At 26.9% G+C, this 15,517-nt stretch overlaps 1 protein-coding gene across 1 annotated transcript in view; it reads left to right on the top strand.

Annotated features, from left to right (window-relative positions):
* LOC114120318 (galactosylgalactosylxylosylprotein 3-beta-glucuronosyltransferase P-like) overlaps positions 1–15,517 on the top strand; it is a 49,078-nt gene that overhangs the window by 18,315 nt on the left and 15,246 nt on the right. The window contains exons 2-3 of the mRNA XM_050205668.1: positions 3,485–4,053; positions 14,628–14,785. Of these exons, the coding sequence (XP_050061625.1) occupies positions 3,531–4,053; positions 14,628–14,785 (681 nt within the window). The 5' untranslated portion in view covers positions 3,485–3,530. The remainder of the gene's footprint in view (positions 1–3,484; positions 4,054–14,627; positions 14,786–15,517) is intronic.

The following is a 15,517-nucleotide window of genomic DNA, read 5'->3' as shown; positions in this document are numbered from 1 at the left end:
ATACCAGTATTAATAAAATAGTTTTTTTATATTAAGAATTGGTATAGACTTAATTAGTATGAGAAAGTGCTGTATATAATTGGTATATTCGGCATTGATAATGAATAGTTTATTAGTATAATATGATCTTTTTGACGGAAAAGCATTTTGACGAACGTAATTTTTGGCAAACAGTCAATTTGGCAAAAATGCATTTTATTGTTGTATTTTTAAACGTTTTTAACTTTCGTAAATGTATGTAAAAGGTACAAAAAAATTATATTGAAATATTATTGAATCTCATAATATACTATTTTAAAATATATTAAATATTTTTTATTTTATAAAGTTAAAAACAATTATAAAATAATTAAAAATAGCTATTGAAAATTTACTAGGTTTTTTTATATCTTAATATCGTATACAATATTATCTATACAGGCATAAAACTCAACGTGAAATCAATAGTTCTGTCTTAAATAATGAAATAAATTACAAACACTGAAAGAAACTCATATTTAAAGCAAAGAAAAATTCACAATTAATAATACATTTGATCATGTTTTTTAAATCCTGAAAATCGAATTACCTATTGTGATGTAGAATTTTTGGTGATCTCATTAGTGGTACAAATAATACTAAAAATATTAAATTTATAGTACTTACGTTAGCAGAGCACTGCGTTTATATGAATACGAGTATTTAACGATTTAGTACGTATTGGCTGTCCGAACAAAAATAACGACAATCGATAAAATTTGTTATTAAATTAAATACAATATATTTTAAATTTTATTTTTAAAATAGAAAAGTACAATAAAAATTTAAAGACAGAATAAGTAAGTTGCTACTAGAGTTAGTTTCTTATACTGGGAATGGGCTTATACAAACAGCGATGTAGCAAATGTGATGAAGTCCGCGATTTATAAGTTCTACAAGTGTGTAAATAGGAATGTGGGATGTTAGAAAAAGTCTAAACTAAATCCCATTCTATAGGCTAGGGGTAAGCACCTCTATTTATATGTTAATGCTAGTAGCATGATCATAAATTTAGACTTAATTTAATAATAAATGGAGGTCGTTCGTATACAAAAATATATCTAATGTATGTGTTTCATTATTGAATACATATAAATTATATCTAAGTACCTATATCATGTTAGCTGGCATATTCATAACTTAATTTTGCTTCAATACCAGTTTTAATGAAATGTATTATTATTTACTACAATAATAACATAAAAATGTTGAAATGCATAACAATAGTCAATAATACATGTATACTTATTAAAAATTCGAATAAATTGTTGATAAAAATTAAAATGTTATCAGTCCTATCAGAATTTAAAATTATACTCCAAGGAATATATTATACTATTTCGTTACAATTATTCTAAAATTTAAATGTAAGAAAAGTACTGATTTTTACAGCAATTCGTGTGTATTGTATTCTCTTACGAGTTCTTTTATAGTGAAGAGCTTTTAAACAGTAGAACTATCTTTTTAATAAATAATTTTTGTTTACTTCATTGAGTTCTACACATGATGTTTTGTATTAATTACAAGACAGAACATCATTAAGAGAGTTTTTTAGGTTGCTTCTTCAATCCACAAGTATTCAAAAACATTTAGTGTCTTTTTATTTTAATAACACAAACGAGAGTCTCAGATTATATTATTATTAATGTAGTCTGTTATTCGAGTACTTTTTTACATTGGTATGCAGCTGTTTGTAAATCAAAATAATTTATGGTTAAAATAAAGCAAAAATAGTGAAACAAAAGTTGACAGTTAAAATACTTAGCTCAATAAAGGTCAAAAAAATGGTTTTTAAAGCGTGACATATACTCATAAAATCGATTTTAAATGAATCCATACAACGAATTTAATCTTTTTAAACACACAAGTATAGGTATATACCGAAAAAACCACTCTAATAAAAATGTAATTTATTATTGCCTTCAGTAAATTTTAAATTGCCTTCATCATGATTTCTAAAAATTATAAAAAGCACTGCACTGCGTAAATAGAAAATTCATTAACTGCAGAGTTATTAAATATTATGCTTTCTTGTTTACAACATTTTAGTGATTTTGATATTAAGTATAATAATTTATTGGTAATTAAAAGTTATAAAATAACTAAAATCATTAAATATGAAAAAAAATAAGATGTATACTGAATATTTTCAAATAAATTAATAGATTTTAAAATATTATAAGTGTAGTTTGATAAAATAATCACCTAATGTACAAGACAAATCAACCAACATATTTATTTCCTTTTTTTTCAATAATTAAAATACAATTTTTGAAATTTTTAAATACACTTAAAGACTAAATATTAGACATTTTGAGATTTTTTTGTACTACTAAAGAGTGTCTATAAATTTATGTTATTTAAACTACAACTTCCCTTTAGTAATTTTATACCTACTGTAAATTGTTTAGTGGATAATTTTTCTGAAAATTTTGATTTAACAAAATTATAGTTTGAACTAGTAGGTTTTAAGATATTTAACTTTGTATGCTGAGGTTAATAGGTTAACGTTAGTTGATTTGAATGAGTTTATGATGATTTTAAATATGTTATTGATTAATATTAATCAATAAACATTAATCATTTATAGAAATAGTTCAAATATTATAAATATTAAACCCAATATTACATCTATTTTTATTTATTTATAAAAAACTTTTTTAATGACTATTATCCTTAACATAAACATTTTGATACATGAGAAACAACTTAAACAATAGTATTAGGTATATCAAATTATTATCCGCTAATTCATTTACAGTAAAAAAAAAAATTTATTTTAATGAAAAAAGTTTGTATCGCTACAAAACAATTCTTGAGTAAAATAAACAATCTCAAAAATTGTTTAATAAAAAAATGGTTTAAAAAAAATATATATAGTTAAAATAGTAAATAAATTTAAAGGAATCTCGTGTCTAATTTTCATGGCTCGGGCTTTCAAGTTTAAAATGTTTTGCATTTTTAAATATAAAACAACAATTCTATAAAAGAGGCCGTTTATTAATATTGCAAATCGTTATGCGTTTATACGTCTTACAGCGGGATAAACCGCCTTCCCCGCTCGACGAGAGGAAAATGTACCGCCAAAAACAAAACACCGCCCAAGGACAGTATATTAACCTACCTACGACAAGGGCGTGTTTCTGGGGGGGTTTCTCCCCCCCCCCCCCCGAGACTCTGCTTTTATTTCAATTTATTACTTAAATATTTTCGTGTAATAATACATATAATATGTATACTCATGATGCACAAAGTGTACATCTAACATAGTGAAATAATTTGACCAGCAAAGATTTAAGCTCTATTTTCACTTATATAAATTAGAATTTATAATAAATTGATTTTGTCTGTACCTCTATAATTATTTTTTTTTTTCAAAAAAAATCGTATCAAAGTCATCACCCCTAATATAAAATATCGTTATCACGACGACTCGTTAATATTATGACGAATGACGTGTTTTCAGAACGCTGACCCGACGGCTGACGAATTGATGGCACCCGTCGGCCGCCATGCTGCCCGTATCCATACAGATGCGCATCCTGTGGATGTTCGCGATGGGCACCGTGTTCGTGGTGCTGTTGCAGTACCAGACTTCCGGCGCCTGGTCCCCGCAACAGGGCCAGCCGGCCGCCCGGCCCGACACGTTGGCCGAGAACCTCGTGTCCATGGCCATGTCCAAGGTGGTGGTGGACGAGGGCGCGGGCGTCTCGCGGGACCTGCTGATGGGCATCACCCGGCAGATCGCCAGGTACGTGGTGTACAGCGCCAGCTGCAGCGGCGTCGGCGGTAACGGCTTTGGCTTCGGCTTCGGCGGCGGCGGTTCCGGTTCCGGTGCGGCCGAACCGAACACCGTGTACGTCATCACGCCCACGTACAGGCGGCCCGAACAGGTGGCCGACCTCACCAGGCTGGCTCAGACGCTCATGCTGGTCAGGGACATACACTGGCTGGTCGTCGAGGACTCCAACGCCAAATCGCCGCAACTCGCCGTCCTGCTGCAGTCGTTCGGCGTCAGATACAACCATTTGATCGGTAAGCGCCACCAGCGACCGCGACAATAATAATATTGATATTTTCTTAATATTATTACGATTGTTTTTGGGTGAGAGGTCTGAGTGACGACGATTGAGTGATTATACCTATATATCACGTACGGAATTTCGATACGCCGCGGACGATTTCAAAACGATTATTTCGATTAACGATTCGCAGAACGAACTGCAGATAGGTTCTCGTCTTAAAAACAAAAAGAGTAGCTATGAATCACCGCGGCGAGCACTCCTCGATTGATCGAAAACGCGGTTCGTAAGCTTATATAATTAATGTATTATACTTAAAAGTGTCCAAAATAAGAATTTTAATCAATGGAACAATTTAAACGGTACAATAAGCATATTTGGTTAATCGCTGCACTACATTTTATGTTATTAAAGTAACGGTCGGTACCGATTTCATAAAATATGGTCACTGCAACCCAGGAGTTCCTATAATTATTTATTATTTAAATATAACTAAAAAATTAAATTATGCATCAAATAGAATTATAGAAATATAATTCGCTCTAGTTTATTTATTCATGCGTTCTACTAAATTTTATTTTTAAAACATAAAAAGCAATATTTCAGACCGATTTAAAAACAAAGAAAGGTTTTTTTTTTTGTGCATGAGTAACAAAGAAACAATTTTACTAAGTATCTACTTCTTTCTTTTCAACGAAAAAACAAAACTTTTTTAAGTTTTAAAAGCAACTTATCTAATAACACTGTGGATACCCCATCTTTGTAGTATACGCATAATGTACATGTGTATATTTATCAAATTTAATGCGAATAATTAACTTCATTTTAGTTTAATGCAGGTGAACGAAAAATGCATTTACTTCTTTTATAGCTATGTAATAATTTATGATTGTGAATAATACACTCAAAAGGTTTCATTTTAATGTAAGAAAAATTAAAAATTAAATCGTTTAAAAAAATATTACAAATAAAATGAAAATGTGCATTTATATTACTTATTTGTTATACTATAAAACAGTAAGTTGTAATTCTTTTATTCTCTCAAAACGGGGGAGTCCAGCTGTTTGTAGCAGAGAGATTAAAACATCAATGGACATTTTTAATTTTAATGATTCTATACTTATTAATCAGTATAATTAATAAATACGATTGGAATAATAATTATTATATAATTTCATAAGCACTCATACTACATTCCTAATGACTTACATCTACCTCCATAATTTTGTATACGAGTACATGTAGCAAGGATTAGATATTTTATAATTTATTTACATCTCAAAATTAATTTTGAAAAAGTGATTAATAAATTATTATAGTTACGTATTTTCGAGTATCCAAATTGGAATAATTTATATAATAATTTTTATTATATTTTGTTATCAAAAGATTATTAAGAATTATAAAGGTACTTTCTCTCGCATAAACCCAGAAAATCTCTTTTTAATTTATATCTTAAAATATTAATCACTTATTGCATTCCCGATTTAAATATTCTGATTGATCATATTTAAATTAAAAGTATTAAATTAGCTAATTCATCGACATAAATTACAATACATTAAATAAATAAATAATTGATAAAAACAATCAAATTCCAAAATAATCTTTGATTTAATCTAACCCTTTATATTACACGTGTATCATTTATCGTGTATTTGTTATATATGTACAAATAATGTATATAAATCATTTATACATTTTAAATGTACGTACTAATTCAAGAAGTCGATTACCTATAGTAAAATATGGTCATTCAAAATATGTAGACAGACTATATAATATAACATTAAACTGTTGAAGAGGTTACTGTATTCTTTAATAGATTATTTGTAAAGTAGGTAGTTGATGTAACTTATTGCGAAAACGTGAGTCAATAGAAAAAACGCATATTATGAGTGTACAACGTCTGCGCTTTCAAATGCATTGAGTATGCCATTTAGTGGTCCCCGAGTTCACGATTTCCCGAGAAACGTAGACGGCAAACACTAATATTGATCCCAGCTCGAAAATATGAACAAATGAGCATGCAGGTAATAATAATATGATTGGAAAGTGCCATGGTGCAAGATATATCTAATCATAAAGTATTATACCGGCGGGTACACCCTGTATATCATGACGGTTTATCCCGCAGATTACGTTTAACGCTCTTTAAACGAACAAAAGCATTTACACAATGTTCTTTGTCCTTGATAGCAATGATGCTGATTTTTATCATACCGTGTTTGCGCGTTATTTCTTCAATAGAGACTTAGCATAACATTTGAAGCCGAGTAAGGAGTAGGTACCAACCTCTTGAAGTGAGCACAAGAATTCACGTTACTTATACATTTAAAAAGCATAACAACATATTAAAAATAATGTGTTATTAAATAATAAAAGTAATAATAATATTAACATTGTAGCTAAGTATACTTCCGTGTTTGCATTACCCAGATACAGCTATTAGTATTATTAAGCACTACGCATTCACAGTAAGTGAGTAACAAAATATTTATTTTAGAAATACTCGACAAAACTTTTTAATGCTATACCTATTCAAATACATTTAACCAATTGTAAAAACATAAAATCAGAGTTCTGACTATCCAGATTAATAAACCCATAATAATAATTATAAGTTATAGGTACTTTATAGCATGTAAATAATAATTAGAGCTCTGAATTTTATGACCCATAAACTATAAATAATGATCTAAAAATGTTGAAAAACAAATGCTCTCGATAAAATGTGTTTCCTTGTTGATAAATACAACTTAATCGAAATAATTTTAATGCATTTAATTTTAAAAAATAAAAGCTTACATTAAACAATAAGATTCAATATAATTACAATATATAATTATTTTTATATGAAAAAGCTTATTAATATTTACTATTAATATTTTAATGTTTAAAAATAAAAATTTTATCAAATGTAGTCTTAAAAATTAGTTAAAATCATTTGATTTTTAAATTATTTAAATTGTAAAATTTGACATAGATTACAAACATAAAAAATGGGAGTCACTACTGTGTAGTAAGTGTCTAGTTTACCTAGTCATTGAACAGGTCAATTGATAATTACATACATCCATTACGGGTGTGTTAAATTTGAATTCACAGATAAATCATTATAATTATGTACGAAAAACGATTCTGAGCTAATACAGCCAAAGGTCAATCAGTCTGTATCTCTGTGGACATATTTTTATTATATATTTAAATTGTTATTATAGCAATATAATACATTTATTTTCGCTAAAATATTAAATCACATTTATATAGTATAATAATAATCATTCATTATATTATTTAATATTACTTTCAAGGTATACGTTCTTCTTGTAGTATCAGACAGTGTAACATATGACGCCTAGACATTACAAGCCTGCCTATTATAATCCCTTATAATCCCGGTCTGTTGTAGTTGATGCTATAATCGCTTTAGAAAAAACCTAACCCATGTGTGTATTGTCTTCGTTTTGAAAACATACAACAAAGAAAATTTGCGTTGATTAGAATATTAATTTTGAGTTGTTAACTTTAATATTAAAAAAATTTACTAAAGTTTAAATTTAATGAAAAGATGTATTATACTTAAAGTCAATGTTTTTAAAGAAAATAAAGATAATATTCTTACCTTTAAATTTCATCATAGGTCCCTTATAGTGTCTTATACTCTAATATTTATATCAGCTGCATAAAATTTGTTCTAAAGAACTCAAATATGAAATGTTTTACGGTTGCAAGACTGAGACGAACATATTATAGGTATTTAACATGTGCTCGAGAGAAAACAATTCTCCGAAGATATCTTCTTAAGTCTGCAAAACAGACAGAAGTACGAAAGAACGTTGTGTATAATTTAAATAACTTGAAATTAATATTAAAATAACTAAGATTGTTATTTCATGTAAAAAATATTTAAGTATTCAATTTTGTCGACATTTTAACTTGAAATATACCTATAAAAATAAATCTCACGTATTTTTTTTTTAGAATTCTAAGTTGCTATGTGACTAATTTATGAAAAATTTTGTGTTAATTAATTTTGAGTATTAAAGAATTTTAATTTAAAACTTATTAAATAAGTATTAAACTAAAATAATTTACAAATTTTCATAATTTTGATTAATTTCGTCAATATTTGAAATTCAAATGCTTAAAAAAATGTAGGTATGTATTATCGATACTTTTGAATCGCCATTTTAATAGGTAGTAAAACTTATAAGGAATCTTAATTTAATTATTGAAGCTTTCTAACCAAACATAAGCATTTTTATAAACATTTATTGAAAAAAAAACTAAACAATTTGAACATTTGAAATGTCTAGAAATAGCTAATATAAATATAATTATAATAATTGGAGAAAAATTAGTTTCTTTGGTTCATCTTTTTTGAATTACAATAATGAAAAAAAAAAACGAGATCGATTTTGTTAAAATATGGTTTTGTGTGAAAATTTTTGCTTGCTCCATCTTTTTTTTTTGTTTTTTCGATGATAGGAATTTTTTTACTTTTATTCATCACACGATAATAACTGATATTCTAAGCAGCACAAAAAATAAAAAAAAACTCAACTGGATACATTATTATTATTGAAAATAATGATTCCATACAATATTAATTGTACATCATCATTTATATATTTTATCATACCTTACGCCTTGTACCAGACGTATTTATTCACCATGTTATATCTTATATTACACTGCTATAATGGCGGCACCAAAACAGTATTATTTTAGATACTTAGTTCAACAGGTTTTATTTTATATTAGCGTTTGCATTAGATAGGTATATAATTTTGTTTCGGCTATCGATACATAACAGTATAACGTCATAAATATAAAAAAAAAAGTTTATTAAAAAAAAAAACCAATTTGTACAGTAAATAATAAATAACGATGAATGAACAACTGATTCCTCTTGTCCTAAAGTATATATCCCGTAAAAACAGTATTGTAAGTTTGTAAACAATCTCTACGCTCGTTAGTGGTGATATAAAACAAACGAGCAAACACGTGTAACGATAATAATAATTATTAGAGTAATACCATTGAATAAGCTTTAGACATGTGTATAGAAGCTACCTACTTACTATCGCACACTGGAAATTGTCAAAGCGGGAAAACAATTATTGTTTAAATATGCGCAGTACGAACAACATTCGTTCGGTGTAAGTACGTGTATCCCACGTCCGTCATATTTATCTGTACGAAATATTTTATTGCCGGCAGTTTTACAATTATCTAAGCTGGAAACGCCTACGCTCATGTCTAACCGACAAAATTAAAACTACGTGTATACAATCTTTATGTCATTCAGATTAACACAAACCGTCGGTTGTTAAATAATTATAATAAAAATAATATATATTTACAATAAATATAATAAATGAAACGTAACAGAAGCGACCAACTCGTAAAATCAATTAATGTAACGTTATGGTACGCATCACAACTTTACTATATAATAATAATATTATGTATGTACATCGAAACAATTGATTTGAATTTTTGAAATATTTTTGTGTAGGTATCATCTATTTATTTCATTTGAATTTTAATATTTATTCAATGGTTTGTATAATATATGCAAATGTTTTTTTAAAGCAAAAAACTCAAATATTTTCGTTTATCAGATTAACCGGTGGGTTAAATTATAATGTATAATTATATGGTCAATAAAATTCAACCACCATTACAATAACAATATTACGAAATCATAAAGTGCGAGCTAGTCCGTTTTACGTTACATAAATATTTACCAAAATTACTTACATTGCAATTTTTGATACTATATATATGTATATATAATGTATATAGTAACCACTGAATTAGCGAATTGTTTAATAAATGCATAGGTATTAGATATTTACCTGACATAAATCAATTTTAAATAATACGCACAAATTAAAAATTAATTTTTAAATCATAATATTATACTGTCAACATTTTAAACATACTTGTAATCGATTAACTATACATTTGGTCTTAACTCTTAATTTATAATCATCATACATTTAACAATAGTTCAAAAATACATACGAAAACAATCAAACTTTAAATGTATATTAATAAATAATAGAAAATAGATAATAATACATTTAAAAATGCAATTATAATTATTATTGTTATAAAGAATTATATCGTTATTGTCTAAAAATAAATTAGATATAATGTTATTGTTGCGTAAATTATTTTTCAAAACATCGCATCACCAAACATTTTTGACGTTTATGTTAAATTCCTACGTCATATTACTCATATTATTATTTTAGAAGTCAAATTTAATTGAAGTTTAATAACAAAACAGAGCCGTTTTAGTAAATCAATAGTGAACATATTATATTTTAATTTAACAATAATGAGAATTTTAAAAACATAAAATAATAATAACGAAATAACGAAATAACCAATAAATATTGAAAATTTAATTTAAATTTCTAAAAGTATCTAACCTAACCTCACCTATTGTAAAGCAACTTTTACAAATACTTATTTCTTTCGAATGGATTTGATAGGATAAACACAAAATTATTTTCTAAAATAAATGCTGTGACCTCGACCTATAGGAGTACAATATACACACGTTGTTTTTTATACACCTACTTGTCGTCGAGTATTTTTATCGTAACAATTTGATGTATGACAATGACGGATTTACAAGAAAAAACAATATAGTCGCGTACTCGCATATAGTTTCGAAACTTGTTAAAACCCATCAATTTTCTTAAAACCGTTATAACCTATATACGACTGCAATAAACACTTTGTACGACAGAATTTCTGACGTTAAATGTGTTGGTTATATTGTCAATATAAATTACATTTTTGGATTGACATATATATATATATATATTTAATGATAATTTGTAGGTCACCTTTACCCTTTAAGTTTTAGAGGTATCCACTATCCGTTTAATTTAGTATTTGTCCAAAACGCGTATAATTCATTGTGTTTTTAATGTATAAAACTGTGCACGGATAACGTAATTATTTTCCGGTTTATGATTCACAAAATCGTATCCTATTTTATATATCTACGCTTAAAACCATTTAATAATCACCACCACTAACTAGCAATATCAATCATTCATGAACAATACTATCGATAATTTAACAATTATCAATTTAATTATTTTAATAATATTTTTTTTCTCTAGCAAAACTTTATAAAATTGTTACTATCGACTCCTACTATCTTACTCCTATCGAATATAAACAGGAACGACGTAATCGGTGGCATAGTTATAACTTATAGGTAACTTATAAATTATAATTTAATACATTGGTCAACCGTAAGTACGTAAATACATATGTGTTATATTTCTTTATCATACATAATGTAGGTACCTACGTTGTGGTTGAGTATAATAATATGTTTAGCGATGAAACCATATCCCCAGTTTGTCTTGATAATGTTTCATGTAATGAAGCTGCGTAGGTAGTGATCAAATATCGAAACAAATCTGTTATCAGTTCACCAGTATAATTAATCAGTCACATAAATATTCAGTTAAAGATAAATCAAATTGAAAATATTTTCCTCCAAAATTAAAAAAAAAAATTCATAAATACAATGCATACGATTCAAATTTAATGGACAACTGGAGGGTGTACTGTATAAATACAATAATAATATACATATAAAACCACAAAAAATAATAATAATAATTCTATTGAAAATGAATGCATTAATTATAAATATAACACTGGAACTTGTTTTCATTATCCATATACCAACTATGATTTGTTTTTTCAACCAAAATATAATTCTAATAAAATAAAATTAAGCATCATTTATGTTTAAGTATTTTTCTGCCGATGGATATTTTTTATATTTCAGTTCTTCTTAACATACATCACAAATTGTCGAGTTGACTATTTATGAAAAATAAAACGTACGTTTTAAAAATATTAATTTACATTTTTTTTTTTTTACGATCTACTAATGGTGATTGTCAAATCCATTTTAACAAAATCTCTCAAAGTATAAAAGCAGTTTAGAAACAATTTAATTTACATTTTACACTTAAGCTACCTAAATATAAGTGTTTTTAGTTGGTTTTTTTAATGATTCAACTTCCATACAGTAGCTCTAACGTTAGTATTGGATTAAAAATAATTATTGTATATAGAATACGGTTTTTATTAAATTTCATTAAACAAATACCACATTTTCAGAGCTACATATGTATTATCCTATATTGTCAAAAAAAATGTGTAATTATAACTTCATGGTTTTGAAAATTTTTAATTGTGCAAACGTGACATCTCGTTGTGATGCAATTAGTTTTTGACGTTTTACTTTGAAGTTAAGCTCGACAAACGCTAAGTTTCTGGAATATTCTATTTCTAAAATAAGATGGGGTAGTCTTTTTAATAATATAACGTGCTTTTGCCTCACTTTTCTAATAAATACCTATAGCTATGCTAAATATGATTAAGTAATGTCTACAATGTAGACTCTACATAATATATTATAATATGCTAATATGCATAAACTATAAATTATACTGCAATATGTATAAACCTCAGATTGTTTTTTATTTAATAAAACTAGGTAGTAATGGTAGTATAAGTACAAAATACATATTATAATAATGTCAAGTTTACTATATTATTATTAAACTTTTAAAAAATTTCTAAAAATGAAAAGTTTTAGTTATCATTATTGACACAGCGTTCATCATGGTTTCCTTATTCCATACATTCATCGTTCATGAAATATAGGTTCCTTCTTTTTTTTTTTTTACCTCTCCATACACCTTGTTTTTGGAATAATATTATAATTTCTCTATTGAATATATTGTATAAACTTTAAGGGAAAAAAGTTTACGTATTATCATAAAAAAAGGTTGAAAATAAACATTTACCTGTATATCTCCGCTCGCAGAGTAAATATTTTTTGAACGCGTTAGAATATCGTAATAAGTAAACAGCTGATACGATGAAACCCAAATCTATGTATATTGTATGTTTATATATGTGTGTGTACGCACTTGTGCGTGTCCGAGTATTCGACAACTAATTTCTATACATGAACTGTTTTTAGGAAAATATTTAAAAAAATTCATTTTTTTTTTTTGTAATCGTGAATAATGAATATAAAATGTATCATCTCAGTCTTAGAATCCTATAGACCTTTAGTATTTATTTTTACCTTTATACATAGTCTTATCATATTTGACGATTATAATATCGATAATAACACTTAAATAGATTATGTAAAATACATTCTGGCAAAAAAGTGGACGATCAGATAATTACTTATAATTATTGTAATCGATAATTTATAACGGAAGGAATCAACGATTTTGTCTATAAAATATCATATTGTTTTTTATGACTCGATAAACAAAAAGACTTGGCCTAATCTATACTTAGTTAAAATGTGTATGTAAATGTAGTAATTTCTATTTTAGTATCGAACTTTTTAATTAGTTGGATATGTTACAAAAAGTTCTTCGTTTTTCTGCAACTTGATTTATACAGTATACGCTTATGCATTGTTGCACGACTTATAATTAATTCCCATTAATATTATTTTGTTGCTTTTCATATTTTATTATTTTTACACAAACCCAATTCGTGCAATGAGTTAGTTATAACTTATAAATGTATCTAAATCATAAGCGTGTATCTGAGAAAAGGGCTGTAAATATCACTTAACACTTATTAATATATAGTTTACTATACTGATGAAGTTAAGTTAGGAAATATTTGAAAAGAAGAAGTTTGAAGCCTCACTCCCCTACCTAATTGAAGCATATATAATTTAAATTTTAAACAATTTAAATATTTAAATGAAAAAGCTCTATTTAAGAGTTTTTGAAAAAAAAAGTTTTAAAAAAAAAATCCCAATCTTAGAAAAATCAATGTTATTTTGACATTTTGTTTTAATAAATACTAAAGATAAATAAAAATATAATAAATTCACTGAATTTTTTCATCTTTATTTTACTTATAAATATGTAAAAAGATTTGGCTCCTTTATTCTCATCAGTGTTGCATTAATTGGCTTTTATTAAATACGCTTTATGACACGGTTCGCTATACATTTTATTGTTCTTACGTGCAACGTGATATAAATTTCACGAAAATCACAATCATATATATATATCCATATAGGTATATATAAATACATTATATGACCACGTAGGGTGGTAAATCCATCGATCGCGGTTTGGCTCTATCTGGGTGTATTGTTAAGGTCACTGGGGACGAACGGAGCGAAGTACTACTCAATGTATATAAGCTGATAAAGTTATATATACCGCGTGGACGAGTTTGAGGGTTACAAAGGGGAATATAACTTGTGTAAAATAACGCTTTTCGAAACATTGATTTTTTTTCTTCTTACAAATACATATACGGTATATGAGCTTAGAATATGGTTTACGTATCCAATTTCTTCAACAAAAAGAGTCTGTGAACATACACGGCCTCGTGATAATTAAAATAATATGTTTTTATAATTTTTATATAATTACATAATGTAATACCTATTAATGATTGAGGGAAGTTAATTTTCAGTAGGGGGAAATCCCTTCCTCCCGGCTAAACTATTATTACAATGCGTTAAACATTTTTCAGCACCAATGCCGGAAAGATTTAAAAAAATCCGTGGTGCCAAGCCCAAAGGTGTGGCCAATCGAAATCGAGGTCTAAAATGGATCCGACAGAATGCCGTCGAAGGTGTAGTGTATTTCGCCGACGATGATAACACTTATGACGTCAGATTGTTCAATGAGGTTAATATTTATTATTAATATACATTTTATTTATTAATTTATTTCATATTGTCCATTTGTATGGTTAATCACAGTGATATTTATTATAACCAATGTTACCTACTATTACGTCTTTACTTTCGTCACTTGGCGGTTGGTTATTGTTTAGTATGAAATGATTTGGTTAGAAATATACCAATTTCAAAGTTATAAAGTACAGCAATAATCGTTTAGTTCCTAACATATTATTTTGACCAAATTAATGACTCAACGTTAAGTTCACTTATTCTATTTCAACATGTTTACATGTACATCAACGGTAATTGTATAGTGTTTACATGATTTTTATTTATTTATTTTTTAATAATAATATATTTATACTACAAATATAAATAAATCATTAAGCTAATTGAGTTTTAAAACTGATAAAGAAAATAGTTCCTTAATTGTTACAACTATTTTTATTATGAGTATATATAAATTATATAATACTCTTATACATGAGATGTTTTTATTTAAGAAATAAGGTTATCACAGGAACGAATAGACCCGTTTTTTTAGTAAAACTCTAGTCCTCTATAATATTGCTTAAAATAAACATGGGACCCATTCTCCCCTGCTATAATTATCGACATATAATCAAAAATTATTATTTATATATAAATAACACAATTTACATTCAATAAATATTTTATATCTATTATAAGTAAATAGAGTTTCCGACAAACATATCTGTAATAAGAAATAACATGG

Source organism: Aphis gossypii, chromosome X (assembly GCF_020184175.1).
Source record: "Aphis gossypii isolate Hap1 chromosome X, ASM2018417v2, whole genome shotgun sequence".
NCBI classification, from domain to species: Eukaryota; Metazoa; Arthropoda; class Insecta; order Hemiptera; family Aphididae; genus Aphis; species Aphis gossypii.
The sequence above is the reverse complement of the archived record's forward strand: the minus strand, read 5'-3'. Positions and strand labels throughout refer to the sequence as shown.